Here is a 20946-nt window from a genome sequence, read left to right as displayed (position 1 = left end):
CTCCCACACTAAGCTCATCCACGTCCATGGAAGGTTCCCGCACTTGCATCATGATGCTGTAATTCCAAGTGTGCCAGTCTGTTTCTCTGCTAAACAGAAAGTCCCTAGAGGACGGCAACAAGGTCATGGTTATCCTTCTCTTTTCAATGCCCAACACAGTGCCCGGCAATAAAGAGATGCTCACTTTGTAAATGTGTAATAAACTGAATATATTGTGGTTTTAAGTTTAACAAGTAATCTTCAGGAAAGGTAAAAAATGACTAATTTCAGGTATTTACAGGAAAAGCTTCCAGATGATTTCAGTGTTCACAGACAGGTTTATTTTTTTATCCATGTGAAACACAATTGCTTGCTTTATAGTCTGATTTTTTAAACTTTTTTATATTGAGATATAGCTAGCATATATAACTTACATACTTCAGAGGCACGACATGATTCGATGTGTATTTTGTGACATGACCATCACGGTAAAGCTAGTTAATACCCATGACCACATAGAGTTACAAATTTTTTTTTTCTTGAGATAATTACGTTTTGTTTTGATGGCTGTACCCAGGGCACATAGAAGTTCGTGGGCCAGGGACTGAATCTGAGCCACAGGTGCAGCGATGCCCGATCCTTTAACCTACTGCGTAAGGCTGAGGATTGAGCCTGAACCTCCACAGTGACTCGAGCTACTGAAGTTGGATTCTTTTTTTTTTTTTTTTTGTCTTTTTGCTATTTCTTTGGGCCACTCCCGCGGCATATGGAGGTTCCCAGGCTAGGGGCTGAATCAGAGCTGTAGCCCCCAGCCTACGCCAGAGCCACAGCAACGCAGGATCTGAGCCGCGTCTGTGACCTACACCACAGCTCACAGCAATGCCGGATCGTTAACCCACTGAGCAAGGGCAGGGACCGAACCCGCAACCTCATAGTTCCTAGTCAGATTCTTTAACCACTGTGCCACGACGGGAACTCCTGAAGTTGGATTCTTAATCTACTGCGCCATGGAGGGAACTCCACAATAAAAATTTTTAAGATCTACTCTTAGCAACTTCAAATATACAATACAGTATTTTTTACTTGTCACCATGCTGTACATTGTATCCCATATAGCGATTTTTTTTTTTTTTTTTTTTTTTTTTTTACATTGCATTTTCTGTCAGTGGAGAGGTTGACTTTGAAGACAGGAGATAATTCCACACCATACCAGAAAATGTTCAGAACCATAAATGAGCTGCAATCTCAGAGCTCTGCCTCCATGATATTAACCACTAAATGGCAATTGGACATATTAATTATCTATTACACAGACAACAGTATGTATCTACTACATATTATGTCAAACCACTAAAGAGGAGATAAACTGATCATGGATGCTTTTGCCCAGGAGCAAGGATTAGGTAACAATTTTGATTCTTTCACTAGTTTCTCTGATCGGAAAAAGGGGAGAAATGTATTTGGCTGTGGAACTTGCATAATTTACACCTGGTGTTGCTTGTCCAAATCTTTCTTATACCTTTATGCACATTATCTCTAAGCTATTCCCTTGAGGGCATTATCAGATGTGGAGGACAAAGAGAGGACATGGAGAAAGAACAACAGGACAGAAAGGAAAAGAAAGCTACTCTTTTTTTTTTGCCATTTCTTGGGCCGTGCCTGTGGCATATGGAGGGTTCCCAGGCTATAGCCGCTGGCCTACACCAGAGCCACAGCAATATGGGATCTGAGCCACATCTGCAACCTATACCACAGCTCACGGCAATGCAGGATCCTTAACCCACTGAGTAAGGCCAGGGATCAAACCCGCAACCTCATGGTTCCTAGTCGGATTTGTTAACCACTGCGCCATGAAGGGAACTCCAAGAAAGCTATTCTTTATTCACAAGGATGTTGAGCAACTAAAGGTTTCTTTTATACCAAAGCCTAAAAAAAATAAAACATTATTCATGAATCTTGATTTTTCCATTAAAATATGTAGAGAAAAACCTTTCAATGAACATATGCAGTGGGGGAAAAATTAGAACAAAACAATACAAAAGAAGAGAAAATTTCATTCATTAGTCTTTATTGGACATACCTATAATAAATTCTTAAGCATCTGGATCTAACTCACTACGTCCTGCCATGTTCAGAACCTGTGAATGGGTCCCTGAAATTTTTGTTTGCTCTTCGGTACCTTTTTTCCCAACGTATGGGGTCCACTTACCTCTCCCGGCCGGATCTTAATGTAAAAGTTGTTCCGTTTGTATGAGATTTTTAGAACCTTTGGCCAGGCAAATCTGTTGATCCGTAGCCGGTCACGATATATCAACAAACCACTCGCACACACGCCCAGCATGATGTCGACTCCTTCTGAATCCTGGAAAACAGCAGCAGGACCGCTGCATGAGCATCTCACCTATTTCCATTCACGGCCAGGCCCACTATTCAAGCCACGGTGTACAGAGTCTATAACTGGCTTTCTGTAGCTCTCATCTAAAGATGAAAAGCACCACAGCCATTTAAAACATAGTACCACTAAATAGGAGCCTTTGATGAAGGTATCCCCATGGAGATTTATTTGTTGGCATAAACTCTCCTCATCTGGACTTATGCTCATGACACTGGACATGGAGAACTCAGGTGAGGGTGTATTAATCATAGTATTGATCAGAGCCTCGGTTCTTACTGCTGTGTGCCAGGTACGGCTCCAGCTACTTTACATCTATTATTAACCTTCACTAGGATTATTTTGAGGTAGCTGCTATTATTATTATTATATTTTATGGCCCCACCTACGGTCTACGGAAGTTCCGGGCCAGGGACTGAATCTGAGCTGCAGCTGCAGCCACGATGGATCCTTTAACCCACTGCACCATAATGGGAACTGCAGTAGCCGCTATGATTCCTCCCACTTTACAGACAAAGAAACTGAGGCACAGAAAGGTTAGGTGTTCATCCCAGTTGAATAAGGGCAGCCTGGTTCCAGAGGTAGGACTTTTAACTAATATGTACACTAATGGGGAGGCCCTGTCCTTTCCTATGAATATTTTGGGATTTGTTCCTTTTAAAAAGAGCCTCGACTGTTTTATATACCATTATAAAATTTGAATAAAAAATAGTTTCATTAAAAGTATGAGCATACTTCCCAAAAGGCCTCCAACACACTCACTACCCAGGGGTAGCCACACTTAACGATTTGGTTCACATTCATAAATGCTGATGCATTTAATATATGTGTACAGTGTTTTTTTTTGTTTTTTGTTTTTTTTTGGCCGCACCCATGGCACGCAGAACTTTCTGAACCAGGGCTCAAACCCGTTCCACAGCAGTGACCTGAGCTGCTGCAGTGACAGTGATCCTTAACCTGCTGTGCCACAGGAAAACTCCATGTGTATAGTTTTTTTTTAAAATAAGATTTTTATTTTTTCCATTATACTTGATTTATAGTGTTCCGTCAATTTCTACTGTACAGCAAAGAGACCCAGTCATACATACATATACATTATTTTTCTCACATCATCCTCCATCATATTCCATTACAAGTGACTAGATATTGTTCCCTGTGCTATGTGGCAGGACCTCATCACTTATCCACTCCAAATGCAACAGTCTGCATCATGCGTATGTTTTTTTAAACACAAATGGGACTGTGTTATAGTTGCAGCTTGCTTCTGCTATGTGCACATCCCGTCTTCAGGTCACTGCCTAGGAGGCGGGATGAGGGGTCCCAGAGGTCAGCAGAGACGTCACATAAAGCTCAGGAAACGAGCAGTCTATGCCTCCTCTGGGTTGTGTTTGGGTGAAATCAGGGTAAAGCGAACATCTGTGGGGTCTGAGTGGGTAAGGACAAAGGACAGGAGGCAGTGCTGAGTGTGGGGTGCAGGCTCCACCCCCGTGTTCACTGCGCTGGAAGGAGAGGGTGCCTGGAGGCGAGCTGAGCTGACAGTCGTGGTGGGGCTGAGCCGCTCTGAGTCACTGCAGCCCCAGCAAGGGGTGGCGGCAGCGGGGCATGAAAGAGTCCAAACTGGGTCTTCTGCCTCACCCATAAGGAGAAGAGGGTTGACCTCCTATATCCTGCGGGCGCGGAGCACAAGATGAACGTTTCCAGAACCAAAAATAAATATGTTGGTCCATCTCTAGGAAACGTGAAGTTGCAAATACAATCTAATTAATTTAAAATGAAATATTTTCCCCTGGAAGCGTATCGCTCTATTAGACACGAAATTACTCTATAGAAGTGGAAGGAATATTATAATATAATCAAATTTGAGGAAATTCGAACACCAGGATCTGCTCACTGTTCATCAAGTGCTTTCATCGGTAAGAGCGGATGAAGAGCGCTAACCTGAGGCTGGAAGTCGGGGCAGGATAGCCCCTGGGATCCAGCCAACCTGCTCCCAGGACGCCGAGGGACCCCTCAGGCCTGAGCAGAAAGGTCTGTGGGGATGGATGCTCCCTGTTTTACTTTCTTTGTGAAAAAGAACATAAGTGAAGGAAATATGCCTTTGGACATATACACCCTTTTCCATTATTATCTTTTTTTTTTTTTTTTTTTTGGCTGCACCCGTGGCATGTAAGTGTCAGGGTCAAACCTGCGCTACAGCAGTAACCATGCTGGACCTTTCATCTGGTGAGCCATCAGGGACCTCATTTTTTTTTTTTTGCCTTATTATTTATTTTTAAGTCACCCCTTAGCGTCTTTGAACCATAAGAAGACAGAACCCCTTTATGGGGAGGATCAGGAAGGTTCCTTTGATCTCTCCTCTACCTGCCTCTTCTCTGTCATCATTACCAGCACAGCCCAAGCAACTGTGCTGCCCTAACGCCCACTCCTCTTCCTTCTTCCCCGGACCTGGGTGGGTGGAGAGCAGGCCGTTTGTCTTAGGAACCTCCCATGTGGCTCAGCACCTGCCTAGCCTGTGTTAAACCCCTAGGAGTTTGTTGGAAGAAAAGGAAAAGGAAGAAAGACAATGTCAGGAATAAGTGGGGTTTAAAACTGGATGACTGTTTCTATTTAATGGCACAGCAACCACCACAACCACATCCACAGGACACTTCTGATACCGCGTTTTCTGTCCAAGCCCAGAGCACTGAAGCAAGAGCCTGATAAATCTTTTGTATCGAAAGCTCTAACTGCAGTCTTTCTTGGGAACATGTGTTCACCTCTCGATAAAAACACATGAATGCTCCCTTCGGCAGGCAGCACTGAAGGAAGACCTGGCCTGTTCCAGCCTATCGTTATTAAAACAAACGAGTAGACTATTTCCTTCATTTAAAATCACTGTTGTAACTTTGCCATCCTTCATTCCCTTCTGGTCCATGGGATTTCCGATATGCATTTATATCTACATCTCAGAATCCTATACGAAATAAATGAGTCTGACATTCTATTCGGAGAGACCTTAAATGACAAACAAGCAGAGACAGTCTTCCTAAGGAAAAGACAAAGCGTTTAGAATAGGGTTTCTAAAACAAAGGCCCTTCATCTAATACAACTATTTGTTCCGCATACAGAGCGGTGCTGTCCAAGATCACAATCCAGAATTTCTCAATTGGTCCCAACGCTCGGGGCCTCTTATACTATCAATAGAAGAGAAGCATCTCACTTATCACCGGAAATTAGCTCTCATTTAATTCAGTAAATTTCCGTCTAGAAATGATGGAGGGCGGCTGCATGAGAAAATGAAGTTCGTAACCAAATCATTTGTAATACTTAGTATTCAGATGAAATCCTATAACCGGCTGCATCGGCACTTCCTTAATTCTCTTTCTTTTTTAATTGGCATAATTTCAAATCACATTACCGAATGAAAAAGCAGCCATCTATTTTAATGCAGGAGCTATAGCAATGTTAAGTGATTTCGTTTTCACCAATACGAACACTGATACACCCTGAGTTGCCCTTTCCCCTAAACAGAGGCCCTCATCTTTTATTTATGTATTTTTCCTGGGCGGTAAGTGAAGCGTCGTATGTGATGCAACTGAAAAATAGCTTGCGATTCACTCACATGTCCAGGCTACCTTCATTTCCTTCTTGGTACCTCATCTTTCAGCCACGTAGGGAAAACTCTTAAGAGAAAAACAATCTTAGTGTGTGTTCTGATTTTCTTTTAAAATCCTCATCCGACCTCATACCTGGCATCAACCAGAAAATGCTCTATTATCCGAGGGCAAAGTAAGTGAGAACATATAATAATTAACTGGCAAGTAAACAGAGCGCCACCTGCTGCTGTAATTACAGGCCAATGTCAATGAGCTGCCCCCACCCCAGCATCCTCGGCCTAAGCCCCAGCAGAGACTCAGATTTTCTTCTGCCTTCAGGCCTTAGAAGTGCTCGCACTGTGTGATGCACACAGTGACACAGACCCACTCGATCAAAGCTGCGTTCACTGGACATCAAGAGTGTTTTATCCAAACTCGCTGCAGATCCACTGGCTCCCCAAACGCTGCATCCACAGAACACACAGATCACAAGTTTCCCTCCCAGGGGTCCCCAGGTTGTTGAGATGTCTGCCTGAACAGAGCCGGCTGAAACTCTCTTCCCTCTTGGCCCCAACTTGACTACAGAAGACACTTGCTTGCCTGGAAGCCTGTGAACCACACGTTCTCATGAGGCCTGGTCTGTGCAATGGTGACCATGCTTCGTAAGCCAAGTAAGGGCCAATCCAACCCAGGAGCAATGGCGTCTTGTCAGCACAAGTCAGAAGCTGCCCTTGAACTTCACACACTGGCCCTTTCAGTGCCGCTCAAGTATCAGAATCATCCCTAAGATCCCAACACGTTTCATAGGTTTTGATGATACAGGTTTTCAGGAAAGCCTGCCTGTGCCTCCACAGCACTTTTACTCACAGCTGTTCTGATAACAGACTAACAGTCCACGTGTTCTCTCTCAATGTTGCAAAGTACAGACATTCTGGAGAAAGTGTGACATGGAGTAAAAGCTGCTGCGGTATCTTACAACCTTAACCCTCCCACAGTCCAATCCCAACTTCTCTCTTCCCGAGACTCTGGAACCAAGACACAGCCTAAAACACTCACCAACCCACTAGGCAAGCTCAGCCCAGCTGGCTAATTTTTTTTTTCCCCCAGGGCCGCACCCGCGGCATATGGAGGTTCCCAAGCCAGGAATGGAATTGGAGCTACAGCCTCCGGCCTATGCCAGAGCCACAGCCACGCAGGATCTGAGCCGCATCTGTGACCTACACCACAGCTCAAGGCAGCGCCGGATCCTTAACCCACTGATAGAGGCCAGGGATCAAACCAGAGTCCCTCAAGGATACTGGTGGGGATTCTGAACCTACTGAGCCACAATGGGAACTCCCCTGCTGGTAAATCTTAACAAATTCAAAATAACCATCTTATTTCAAGAAGCACCACTGACTACTTGTCATAGTACCTAAACCTGAGAAAGCTGTTTAAACTTCATGTGAATTCACTAAGTGCCAGGTGGGTGTCCACAATAAGAGTCACACACCCACAGAAAGTGGCACATAACATTTTTGACAACTGGGTCCTGGACCCTCTTGAATAAAAACAGATAGAAAGCCTGGAGGTTAAAAAGCAAATACCTTGGCATGATGTAAATCTACCCCATACATGGAAAGCTTTTTGGCATTTTCCAAGAAATGCATCTCTGCTTCTGCTGGCGTCATTCCTCTGATAAGAAAAAAAAAAAAATGCAAAGGATTACAATGCTGCTTTTCTTTTACCTGGTGGGACAGTAACATTGCCCACTTAGCTCCCTTGCTAAGTAACCAGCAAGTTCCCAGAGAGGCGACACCAGCTGTGCCCCGGGGGAGGTGGGGGACAGGGGGAGACTCAAGGGAATAAGGAAATGGCACAAGCGGACGTGAACATCCCAGGTGGGAGCATCCGACCCAGAGCTGTACTGGCATAGAACCCGACTCCGCTCAAGTCCATCCTCACAGCACTGACATGAGTCCCCGGAGATGCAGGTGAGGAGGGACGCCCACCCGCTGGGCACAGTTTAGACGGGATGCTCGGGGTGGGGTGGGGGGGCGCCAACCTGTGGCTCTTGTGCAGCTCGATGACTTTGTCCTCCAGCTCTTTCGTGTGGTTTGGTGCAAAGCGGAACTCGCTGACATAGTCGCTGCCGCACTCGTCAGGGTCGTAGTCTCCCAGTTCTGACTGGACAGTGTAGGAGCCCAGCAGGGCAAGGGTGACGAAGGAGCAGGGCAGCCTGCCGGACACGATGTCATCTCGCAGCTGGAGGCAGAGGTAGTACCTTCCAGGAGCCAAAGGAAGGGCAGAGAGCCAGTGTTAGGACGGGGAAAGGAAGCAGGCGGCCAGCAAGTGCTCCCTGGGGGACCATCCCCTGGGACACATTTTCTAGCATCTGAATTTGGATCTAGATACAAGGGGGAAAAACTTGGCTACAAAATACAATACTTCAGGACTTCTGGGGGCAAGTCGATGTTCATCACAGAACAGGGTCTCACTGATGAAGCACTGGAGTCAAGGAAACCTCCACATGCATTCCTTTAACATTAAGGTAACATTTAAAGTCAAATAAAATCTCTGCTGTGGGGGTGGCCACTATTAACATAAAAATAGTGTTCTTAAATGCAGTTATGAGCCTAAGGGAAGTCTCATTTCATCTAGATAAAAGGTCCAGCCACAGGACCACGACAAATTTCAGGGAACTCAACATTGTGCCATGATAAGGCCGCACCACTTCCTGCTCTCCTGCTGGCAGAGTCTCAGTGTAGTAAGCATACTTTCTCTGGTCTCAAGTTCTCATTTTTTTATTTAGAGAACTTTCAGAATTCAGCAGATATGAATACTTGACACTATCTTAAAATCTGAGAATCTTGTTGCTAAAAGTAATTTTTTTTTTTCTTTTCCAGCTCAGCATGTGGAAGTTCTCGGGCTAGAGATGGAATGAGACCTATGCCATAGCTGCAGCAATACCAGGTCCTTAACCCACCGCACCACAGTGGGAACTCCATAAGTAAACAGTTTTAAATTGGGGGAATATAAAATGTTTTCTGTATAATTTTACCGGTATCATACAAATATCTCCACGCATAGCTGAATCTTTTTTTCACTTTTCAGAGTTACATGTATAATAATAACTGCAGAAGATGCCAAGGTAAGTGTGAACACTAAGGAGTTTTCACAATACTCTTCCCGGCCCAGCATGTGAGTATAATATTAAAATACACTTTGTGCCTTTCATATAAGAAATGAACTATTAATCTGTTGAAGCTGAGGACTGTGCTAAAATCCTAAGGTCCCCCTAAAATGGTTTTAAGTTGATGATATGAGTAAACTCTACATAATCCAGATAGAAAAATTTCTACACATTTCACAGGCTCTACAAACATGATACGAATGGAAAAGAATCATGAACTAAATTCCAAGTCCAGGTGCATACAGGTTCTCTAACCATAAATTAGCCACAACTAAAGATTTCCTCGGAGTTCCCATTGTGGCTCAGAGGAAACAAATCTGACTAGTATGCAGGTTTGATCCCTGGCCTCACTCAGGAGGTTAAGGATCCGGCGTAGCAGTCAGCTGTGGTGTAGGTGGCAGACAAGGCTCGGATTTCACCTTGCTGTGGCTGTGGCATAGGCTGGCAGCTTCAGCTCCGATTCTACTCCTAGCCTGGAAACCTCCACATGCTGTGGGTGCGGCCCTAAAAAAATAAAAGCACTTCCTCAACTTTACTAAAACGTATCTTTATTATTATTTTGTCTTTTTGCCATTTCTTGGGTGCTCCCTGTGGCATATGGAAGTTCCCAGGCTAGGGGTCAAATTGGAGCTGTAGATGCCGGCCTACACCACAGCCACAGCAACTCGGGATCCGAGCCGCGTCTGCGACCTACACCACAGCTCATGGCAACACCAGATCCTCAACCCACTGAGCAAGGCCAGGGATCGAACCCGCAACCTCATGGTTCCTAGTCGGATTTGTTAACCACTGCACCATGACGGGAACTCCTGAAAATGTATCTTTAAATAAAACATTATAAATTGTTTTTTTTAAAACAATGCAAATACAAAAGAAATCCTCTGGAAGCAGTTTTTACCCTTTTCCTAACAGGTCTGCTGAAATTATTCTGAATTTTATCAAGTGACTGATGCTTTTTGAGTAATCTTTCTTGAAAAGCTTACCACGGATGTAAGGCCACATGGCACCACATCACTCTGACAGGCTATAAACTCACTACCACGCACAGTGAGAAATCCAGGGAATCCAAAGCTGAAAGCACTAGAAGAAGCCTGGGACACTTAGCAAAGCCAGGAGCTTCACGGAGAGGGTTTCCCACTCAAAAAGCTCAGTCACCAGGCCAGCATGTTAGACTCTTTTTCTTTGCTTTTGGGTTTTTTAATGGCCGTGCCTGTGAAATGTGGAAGTTCCCAGGCCAGGGATCGAACTCACGCCACAGCAGGGACTTGGAGCCATAGCAGTGACAATGCCGGATCCTCAACCCTCTGAGTCACCAGGGATATCCTCCAGATTCCTTTCTTAATGTCTTCTTTCCCCAAAATGAATTAATCACTTTTCTTGCACACGCACGGCACCGAAGGTAAACTCTTAAATGTGTCTGTGTTCATGTGTATGTGTGTGTGTGTGTGACTTTTAAAAACAGCCATCACGTATCAGATTGCTTACATAAAAGTCATAAACACTGAAGACATTTTTACTCCAAGTCTTAAAGCAGGCGCACTAAGAATTGCTGTATCACTTAAGGGCGAGTCCCATCCAATTTAGCTGCGGTGGGTGGGTGACAGCACCTCCACTCAGCATGCCTTCCCGCCAGGGTCAGAGAGAGGGAAGTATCAGCTTAGCACCAAAGATTCAACTGTGAACAGACAGGATTTGGCAAATCTTCTCATCAGACACCTGCTCTCATTCCACTGCCTTTTGTTTGCCATTTCGGCGTGGATGACTCTAAGGTCCCCAAATGCGAGCATGCTCTTCTCCGGGGAATTTAAGAGATGTACAACTCCCAAACGGCCTGCCTTTTACACAGCCCACTTTCAAATACCTGGTGATGTCTTCAGAGAGCTGGGCAGGGTCTGGTGGGTAAAACTTCACATTAAATGAAAAATGCCAAGCACCGCCTGCAGAGAGGAGAGAAAAATCAGAGTAAGATCGTAGACAATCCCTTTAGACTTGTTACACGAATTGACAGCTAGAACTGTCCTAACACCAAGCCTTAGCACCTAGGCAACTTTTTAATCATCAATGGAAAATAGGGAAGTCCCTGTTCAATGAAATCCACAGGTTTAAGTCTGAAACTTTATCTAGTTTCTAGTCTTCTCCCTAATCAAATCCTTTTACCGATGTTTCTAACTAGCAAGGAAATTGACTAAGCTTCCTCCCTTTCTCAGAGACGAAGGTTAAGCCTTGGGAAGAGGGAGTAAAGTAAAGGCTATGGATGCTCCTTCATCAGACAAGTCTGGAGTTGACTGGATCTATTGCTCTGAAGTTCTGGACAGCCCACATACCAACATTACAGGCATAATCCCATTTCCTTTGTCCTTTCTGCTTCGTTATTACAGGTCAAATCCCATAATAATACATGCCAAGGGACTGTTCACGGTATTTTTATTTTATGGAAAGGTATGTTATCCTATTAGGAAACGAGCTGCTCTATGGGCTTTGGAAAGTTTTCTTCTCTCGCGGGGAAATTTCTTTTCTTTGTTTTTGTCTTTTGAGGGCCGCGCCCGTGGCACATGGAGGTTCCCAGGCTAAGGGTATAATCAGAGCTGCTGCTGCTGGCCTACGCCAGAGCCACAGCAACGCCAGATCCGAGCCGTGTCTGCGACCTACACCACAGCTCATGGCCACGCCGGATCCTTAACCCACTGAGTGATGCCAGGGATCGAACCTGCATTCTCATGGATACTAGTCAGGTTCGTTACTGCTGAGCCACGACAGGAATTCCTGTAATTCTAGTTTACTCTTGACACTACTGTACACATTACACTTAGAGGTGCAGCTGGAAGGGAAACCACCTGGGGTGCCCTTTAGATAAAGGACTTAGCATAGGATCAGGTATTCCTAGGCGCTTAGTGTCATTTCGAAACCACTCAGAAAATACTCCTAAAACATAGGCTCTGGGAACTACAAGGCATAAAATATCTGTCAATCAAATATATTTTGTAGTGATTATGTTTCCTACTGTTCTCAAAGAAATCCTTTTGTTCTTCTAAAAATAGTCTGGTTTGGTTTTACCCTCCTACTGATTCCTGTTCACTTCCTGCTAAGACGGAATGCTTGCCAATGGTGAGGTTCATAATGAGAGCTGGCTTTCCCCCAAGCAAGTGGAATTAAAATTAATGGATTAGTTATGGGAAATGGATTTACTGCTCTTTTATAATTTTTATCCACTTCAAAGTGGATCCAATGAGTCGTTTAGCAATGTAATTAAACTCATAAGAAATTCAGGGAAAACACTCTAAGTTGGAAACTAAGAAGGGAGTTTGTGGTTAGTAGATGCAAACTAGCATTTGGAATGGATAAGCAATGAGACAATGCTGTGTGGTACAGGGAACTGTATCTAGTCACTTGTGATGGAACATGATGGAGGATAATGGGAGAAAAAGAATGTATACATATGTATGACTGGGTCACTTTGCTGTACAGCAGAAATTGATAGAACACTGTAAATCAACAATCATTTTAAAAAAAGGAAAAAATGAAGTAATAAAAATATAAGGAAGTTATTTCAATGCAAAAATCCTCATTACAGGAAAGGAGGTTTCACACAATGAGAGGGTGTGGGGGCTCAGCAGCATCTGAGGTGTCTGTTAAAAAGGCCAATCCGTAGGCTCCACCCAGAGGTTTTGATTCCAGAGGTTTGCAATACGGCCCAGGAACTTGTAGTTTTAACAAACGGGCTTGTGGTTCTCATTCAGCGGGGCTTGGGGAATCACGCTTTGAAAATCACTAATCCTAACAGAATCCACTTTCCTAAGGTTAGAACCCGAACAACTACGACGTCTTCCAGGACATTATTTTGAAACAGTGGGAAAATGAAAGGAAAATACAATTGACACCACAATCAAGGAAAGAAAGCCAGTTAAATGAGGCATAAAACTTAAAATTCATGAGAGAGGTAGAAACACATCTCCCAGTACAGAATTTCATGGGAACAAATCCCTGGGAGGGGCCGGCCATGCCATAAAGAGGCTCAAAAGCCCGCACCTGCTCAGAGGTGGGCCTGGATTAGAGACAGGAAGTCAAACAGCTCAGCTGCATTAAAAAGACATTGTATAAGGGTGGTAAAGGATTTTAAATTACAAATTTATGATAATTAGAAGCTTGTGATACTGAAGAGAATGATTTTTTTGAAAAAAATTCTAATTTTAGTCTCCTCTGCCTGCCAGATCCTAACATTTCTAAATATACTACATTTACAGCATAATTACTATAAACTTTGTATCACGAAACTGCCATATCATAAACATACTCTATGTCACAATATAGTATATTTAGAAATTTTATGATCGGCTAGGCATAAAAGATGACCAGAACAAGAGAATGACCACCAGGCTGGTAAAGATTACAAATTCATAAGAACAAACTCTGTAGGCTCAGAATTCTCTATTTCTTATGAATTCGTAATCTTTATCAGCCTAGCCTGGGGGTCATTCTCTTGATGATCTCATTTTAGAGCATACGGTGGTCGTAGCATAAAAAATAATGGAAATATCCTTTTATAGTGTATGTTTGGGAAGAGGAGGAGATTGTACAATAGTTACATTAGATCTGATAATATTTTCTGCCTTGGTACAACATGACTTTTGTGGAAAGAAGGTTTTTCGGTGCATGGGAAACAATAAGGAACATATAGATAAATACACCAAATTCCATTTCCAAAAAAATTCCAATTTTCCTTGTCTGCTCTCCTATCTGCATGATTGTCATTTAGTTTTTTTTTTTTTTATATTGTAATCACAAACACTGCCTCATCTACCCGAGGAAAATATCCTTTAAGCTGCGCTTTTTGATCGTCCCTTTAGCTTCGTATCTTAGAAAGGAAGGTAGGAGACAGGATAAATGGGGAAGTGAAGGGGAAAAAAAAAAGAATTCCATTAACAGTAGAAAAGAAAATTAACTGTTGATACAGCCTTTCTTGAAACAGTATGATGACTTAGCTGTGATCCTTTAATATATTTTCAAAGCGCTTTGTAATGTACCCAAGTACCAAACAGCATTGGATTAATTAAGTGCATACAAAGGACTTAAAGCACACAAAATGGGAAGATACAAATATTCAGTACATGTGCTTTTAAAAACTCCAGAAAAAATATTTTTACAACACAGTCATCATCTTCAAGTTTTTACTAGAATTCTGGATGAAATGAGAAGGGTTTTCACCTCCTTAGCCCAATTGTAGCTGTCCCTGGTTTCAGTCCCAATTTATATCAAACTACTTCACTATCAGGTTTCTGCTTAGTGACTACACCAACTTCCTCCCAAAAATATGGCAAAGATGTTTAAGTTGTATAAATAACCATCAGACTCTCTAATAGCTAGAGGTATTGTGAATTTTTTTCTTCTTCTGAGATATTACCTACTGTTAAACCATTTCAAACTGCTCACTACTAATTACTTTTTCTTAGCACTTAGGGTATTTCAAGATTTCAGCACCTTCCAAGGCACTAAGAAGGATGTACTTTCTTTTAAGAGTCAGCAGCTAGAAATTTCAATGGGAATGATGTTCTTATTAATAAACTGACCTTAAATTTAATCTTCAAATCGAATTAGTTGTTCAGGAAAAGTCATTTAGATTTTATTGATAAAATTAAACTGCCTGCGAAAAATTAACCAGTTATTTGAAGTTATGAAGATTATCCACGTTTTGGCATTTATCCATAGTAAAAAGCAAGAGCTAGAGAAAAGGATTAAACATTAAAATGAAAAAAAAAAAATTCTTCTTTCTCAACGCCTACACTGCAGTGCCACTTCTGGAGATATTTGCCATTAATACCTTTCATGTTCTCCCCAAATTTCTACCTATTTACATATGCATAACTCCTGTTCAACAAATATGATTTCTTTCTCTCACTAATGTCACACAAATGAGAGCCAAAACATATTTATTCTACCTTGTTCTATTTATTTATTTAATTTTTTGGTCTTTTTTTTTGGCATTTCTTGGGCTGCTCTCGAGGCATATGGAGGTTCCCAGGCTAGGGGTCGAATTGGAGCTGTAGCCTCCAGCCTACGCCACAGCCAGAGCAACACGAGATCTGAGCCTCGTCTGCAACCTGCACCACAGCTCATGGTAATGCCAGATCCTTAACCCACTGAGCACGGGCAGGGATCGAACCGAAACCTCATGGTTCCTAGTCGGATTCGTTAACCACTGCACCACAACGGGAACTCCTACCTCGTTCTATTTAATAGCTACCTAGGATTTTAAGGTATGGCTATTTCATGATAAAATTAATCATTTCTTTATAAATGGATATTAAGTTGCTTCGAGTTTTCTGTTATTGTCAATAGTATTATTTATAATGCCCTTTCCCACATGTACACATTACTTTCTTACACACATATGGACACATTTCTACAAGTAAAATTAGGGTCAGAGCATAATCATATTTTGAAAATTAATAAATACTGACACAAAGAGCCTTCTAAAAGGGTTATACTTCTACCAACTGTGTACAAAACCGCCAGTGGTAGGGATTACTAAACTTAAAATCTCTGCTAATCTGAATAGGTGAAAAAGGTATCATTTTAATTTGCATTCAATTATTAGTAAGACTTATTAGCATTTTATATAATACGTACTAGCTTTTATTTAAAATTTTGTGAGTTACTCATGCAATTGTTTCATCTATTAGGAAATACGCATTTCTTGTCTTTGAAGGCCAAGAAAAGAAGATGTCATCAGACAGTAAACTTCAGTCTGACTTATCCTTCCATTTCTCAACTATTAAATGACTCTTACTTTTAGCTTGACTGCTTGCCTTTTATACTTTTGTGGCAGTTAGGTTTAATATAACATAACGAGTTAGGAATTTTTAAATGATTGTCAACTGGAGCATTGCTTAATTAAATCTTCTCTCACATCTGTGTACAGGCAAGGAGCAAGTTCAAATGTTATGTCATTTCATCCCGAGTTGTGATAATTAATAATGGTTTCTGAACTAGACCAAGCTGCCAAAGATAAAATCTGAGCCTTTAACCTTTCAAAATACTGTATTCACACCAGCTGCGTGGGTGTGGGTTACCAATTCAGAAAACCCTACTCTTTGAAAATCTTTCCATTTCTAGACATGGTCATCCAAAAGAACTTACTTCGAATCTGTTTTTTAATTTCCTTAGCAGGGTCCAACCAATTCTGCAAAAGAAGGGAGAGTCTGAATCAGAGAAGAATAAAGATGACTTACTGTCAACCAGGTAGAGACAAGCACTGCACACATTTGAGAGGGAGGGGCTGCCGGACCCTCCCACCCCCCGACCCTGCTGCTGGGTCTTTCCTGCACTGGTGCCTCTTCAATAGTCCTAGGAGGGCCCAGGCCCAGGTCTAATGAGACGATGTGTGCTCAATTCAGGCCTGACAAAAATTCTCTTCCTTTGCAACTACTACCTTCAAGGATTCAAGCTGGCACAGAAACCGGGAGGAAAAATGGTGGATTCTATGCTCAAACAAGTTATAAGAATAAAGATACCACCATCTTTTGGTAACTGCAGGGGATTGGTTCCAAGACTCCAGAGGACACCAAAATCTGAGGATGCTCAGGTCCCTTATACAATGGCAGGTGGTATAAGTCCCGTACACAAATGGTACAGTATCTGTATATAACCTAGGCAATCCCCTTACATATCTGAAATCATCTCTAGATGATTTATAACACCTAATACAATGCAAATGCTATGTACATAGTTGCTGGTGCACTGGCAAATTCAAGTTTGGCTTTTGGAACTTTCTGTAATTTTTGATCTGTTGATGGTTGAACCTGCAGATGCAGAATCCAAGAATAGAGAGAGTTGACTCTACGTGTAGCCTGACCACTGATGTGGTAGCCATGCAGTTCCATAAAGTGACTTCTGTGATCACAGGCTTCAAGGCACCTACTCAGAAAGCCTTCCTAACAAAAGAACACTTGTTTGAGACTTAACGATTGTCCTCATCAGAACACTCAGGTGTGTAATAATCTAGGCAGACATCATCCAGTGAATTCAGTAATGATTAAGTAGGATTCACTGCACAACAACAAAACGAGTAGCATTTATGAGCACAATTTCTGTGACTCAATTTCCAGCCGTGAGTCAATGGAAATAGTTTCTTCTTCCTTATGTTTCAGGCAGTTGGGGGGATTAGTGAGGTACCAGCCTGAGGAGACTGCATTACTCGGTCGGAAGAGTCTACAGATATATTACATTAAATGTTAAATGTCGACTGAATACATTAGACAAGCACCAGGTCTATAAGCGATCCATCTCTTATTTTGATCCAGCAAGAACATGAGAGCACAACAAGATGAATTAACAATAAAACGGCAGCCCGTGAACATGTTCTCTGTCTAAGTATCGATGTATTTGATTTTCATTGGCTCAAATCCACTGAAATATTCCCCCAAAGAACCATATAAAATGCTTTTCTGGAACCATAAATAAGTCAAGCATGAAAAACAGAAACACTGACTTACTGTTTCCAAAATAGTCAAGATTAAAGGAAGTTGTCAATTTCCTTTGAAGAAATAAGGTGCTGAACAGTTTTTAAAGCCTCAGAGTAGGAAATGTGGGGTTGCGAGGGGAGGCAGAGGAAAATGAATTAATTGCCAATTCAATTTCAGTTCACTTTCTTGCAGGAAAGAGCAGTTCAAGCCATAATATTTTGTAATGCTTTTTTAACCACTTACCTTCTGGTTTTCAGCATCTCGATATGTAAGCCCAAAGTAGTCTTTTTCTAGCAAATTCAGATGTTCGCATACTTTATCAAACAGCACTTGACCTCTAGAGCGTTTCTATGGAGAACAAAATGGAAAACAAGTCAGTACACACAAAAAAGTTCCCTCAATTGCCATGAGTAAAAAAATGGGGAAATCTAAAGCACTGTCTGCTCTAACTGTTCAGTAAGTGACAAGTAGGTGTGATCACTTCACCATCTCCTTTTCAACTAGAAAAAAGGCTCAGTTACATGGACCTAGGAGTTTCCCTGGTGGCGCAGTGGAAGACTCCACTGCAGGGGCTTGGGTTGCTGCAGAGGCGCAGGTTTGATCCCCAGCCCGGTGCAGTGGGTTAAAGGATCTGCTGTTGGCAGCAGTCATGGTGTAGGCCACAGCTGTGGCTCAGATTCAATTCCTGGCCTGAGAACTTCCATGCGCCCCAAGTGTGGCCACAAAATTAAAAAAAAAAAAAAAGAAGAAGAAGAAGAAAAAAAAGTGGACCTAAACCTACAAAAGCCGGTGCCAACACACACACACACACCCACTCCTGTCAGTGAGTACATATAGGTGACCTGTGGATGATTTTTAAACGGCAATAGCTGGGGAAATGCCATACGTGGTGCTGGGAAGCCTCAAATATCCTATGAAATAGACAAATCCTGACTGGGAAAGTATTAAAGGGCCAACCACGGCTGTGTTTCAGAATATCCAAACTCCCTCCCCTAGATGATTAGATTCTGAGCCTCAGAATGCACCCCATTCCTTCTCTTCGGCAGACCTCCTCTTGAAACTTGCCATCCCAGTCTGTAGTTAGAAATCCTAGCTGTGGATCACTGTCCAAAGCCCATTAAACTTAATTAGCTTATTTTTTCTGCCACAAATTTCAATTCTGTATCAGTGTTTGACTTTCTCTTCATTTTTAAAGAAAAAATTCTTCCTATTAAACATAAAAATGTTGAGTTGAAAGATTTGTTATCATTTATAAATATAACGTGTAGATATAAAGGCTATATTTTTGGCCATAAAGCAGTCAGTGGGAGAAAGAAAAAAGGCAGTCATCTGGGGGAAAAAAAATCCATCAGCCTGATTTATGGTGATATATAGCATCGTATTTTCATCTAAGACTTCAAAGGTCTTTCAACTTGGCTTTGGAGCTTGAGATGGATTGACTGGCAACCATTAAGCCAAATTACTTTTTGTTTGTGCAGTACCAACATTTCACATCTTTTACATTCAGCATATTTGTCTTTAAGATTTAATGTAAGAACAGAGAAATATGAAAACTGATAAACGATGGGTATGCCAAAAGAGTAAGTATTCAGAAGACCCATAAGTAGTATGGATTACTGTGGAACCACAGATGTATTGGAAATTCATTACCCAGCCCCCTCAAGCATGACTATTTAGGAAAAAAGATAAATATAGGATAGAAAAGAAAAGCCTGAATTGTAGCTAGCTAAATAATCAATGATGTATTTGAAAAAAGTTAAATCATGTATGAAAATAAATTACATGTTAGCAAAGCTACATAATAGCATTGCTCAGTGGAGATGAATAAATAAATGACAATGAAATGCTGCTTGCTGGTTTAAATCTTTTATATGTAAATAACAGCATATTACTTTGGAATAATGCTTCACAAATTACAAAGTTTTCACACACAAAAAATTGGCTCTTCCGAGGCTTCCCTGGTATTACCTCCAGTTTAGTGATGAGAACACAGAGGTGGGAGAGCTGTCATTATTTCACTCTTGCTTTGCTCTCTTTCTTTCTCTCTTCACCCCCTGCCCCCTTTCTCTCACTGACCTCAGAAGCAAATTTAACTTGAATCCACTTAGGATGACAGGAATCAAGGGAAAGTGATTTAAAGGTGGTTTCTCCAGCACCTTTTAAGAAAAGGGGCCCAAAGTCATTTTAGCTGCCTCAACAGACTGCATGTCAAGTGGCTTATATATTAATAAATTAATACTAAATGCAATACATGTCTGGTCTTTACCATGACATCTATTCACAAGTTGTTCAAATCACTGCAGTAAGGTTCTGCAAATAAAATCATGTAACCTGTTACCATAGGTCTAATACACTGTAACTTTGGCAATGAAATGTAAAAATCTCAAGTAACAAGTACAAACACTGAATAATGATCTATAAAGATTTGTAAAAGTAAAATTTTTCCAATAGATTTCATTCTTGTCATTTTGTAAGACGACCTTGCAGTCCACCTGTTTGTAACCTTTTTAGTAAGATAGATGTCTGTGTGTGGAGGGGGGGAGAAGGCAGAGATTTAGAGGAGGTAGGTGAGAGAGAGGCAGTCTGAAGCGCTAACTCTGACGGTAGCTTTAGTGGATAACCGGGGTTTGACTCTTCATTACGGCCCTTGGAGTTGTGCAGCCCTTCCCGTTTTCCATCTGTAAAATGCATATGGTACCATCTGCTTCTTTGGAATGGCTGACTTTTTTTTAGCTTTTTTATAGGGCCGCTCCCACGGCATATGGAGGTTCCCAGGCTAGGGGTCGAATCGGAGCTACAGCTGTGGGCCTACAGCACAGCCACAGCAACTTGGGACCCGAGCCGCGTCTGCGACCTACACCACAGCTCATGGCAACGCCAGATCCTTAACCCACTAAGCAAGGCCAAGGATCGAACCCACAACCTCAAGGTTCCTAGTGAGATTCATTTCCGCTGAACCATGATGGGAACTCCAGGAATGGCTGACTTTATTTTTATTTTTTTTTTTTTTAATTTTATTTTCCCACTGTACAGCAAGGGGGTCAGGTTATCCTTACATGTATACATTACAATTACAGTTTTTCCCCCACCATTTCTTCTGTTGCAACATGAGTATCTAGACATAGTTCTCAATGCTATTCAGCGGGATCTCCTTGTAAATCTATTCTACGTTGTGACTGATAAGCCCAAGCTCCCGATCCCTCCCACTCCCTCCCCCTCCCATCAGGCAACCACAAGTCTCTTCTCCAAGTCCATGATTGATTTTCTTTTCTGAGGAGATGTTCATTTGTGCTGGATATTAGATTCCAGTTATAAGTGATGTCATATGGTATTTGTCTTTGTCTTTCTGGCTCATTTCACTCAGTATGA

General features: G+C 42.1%; 1 protein-coding gene across 39 annotated transcripts in view; it reads right to left on the bottom strand.

The window, feature by feature from the left end:
* EPB41L3 (erythrocyte membrane protein band 4.1 like 3) overlaps positions 1–20946 on the bottom strand; it is a 250802-nt gene that overhangs the window by 35967 nt on the left and 193889 nt on the right. For all 39 annotated transcript variants that reach the window (XM_021096127.1, XM_021096112.1, XM_021096100.1 and 36 more), the window contains 6 exons: positions 17821–17925; positions 16253–16295; positions 10980–11055; positions 7991–8209; positions 7533–7620; positions 2189–2341 (listed from right to left, as the gene is read on the bottom strand). In XM_021096127.1, the coding sequence (XP_020951786.1) occupies positions 2189–2341; positions 7533–7620; positions 7991–8209; positions 10980–11055; positions 16253–16295; positions 17821–17925 (684 nt within the window). The remainder of the gene's footprint in view (positions 1–2188; positions 2342–7532; positions 7621–7990; positions 8210–10979; positions 11056–16252; positions 16296–17820; positions 17926–20946) is intronic.

This window comes from Sus scrofa, chromosome 6 (genome assembly GCF_000003025.6).
Source record: "Sus scrofa isolate TJ Tabasco breed Duroc chromosome 6, Sscrofa11.1, whole genome shotgun sequence".
In the NCBI taxonomy this organism is placed as follows: domain Eukaryota; kingdom Metazoa; phylum Chordata; class Mammalia; order Artiodactyla; family Suidae; genus Sus; species Sus scrofa.
This window is presented reverse-complemented; position numbering and strand designations above follow the sequence as displayed.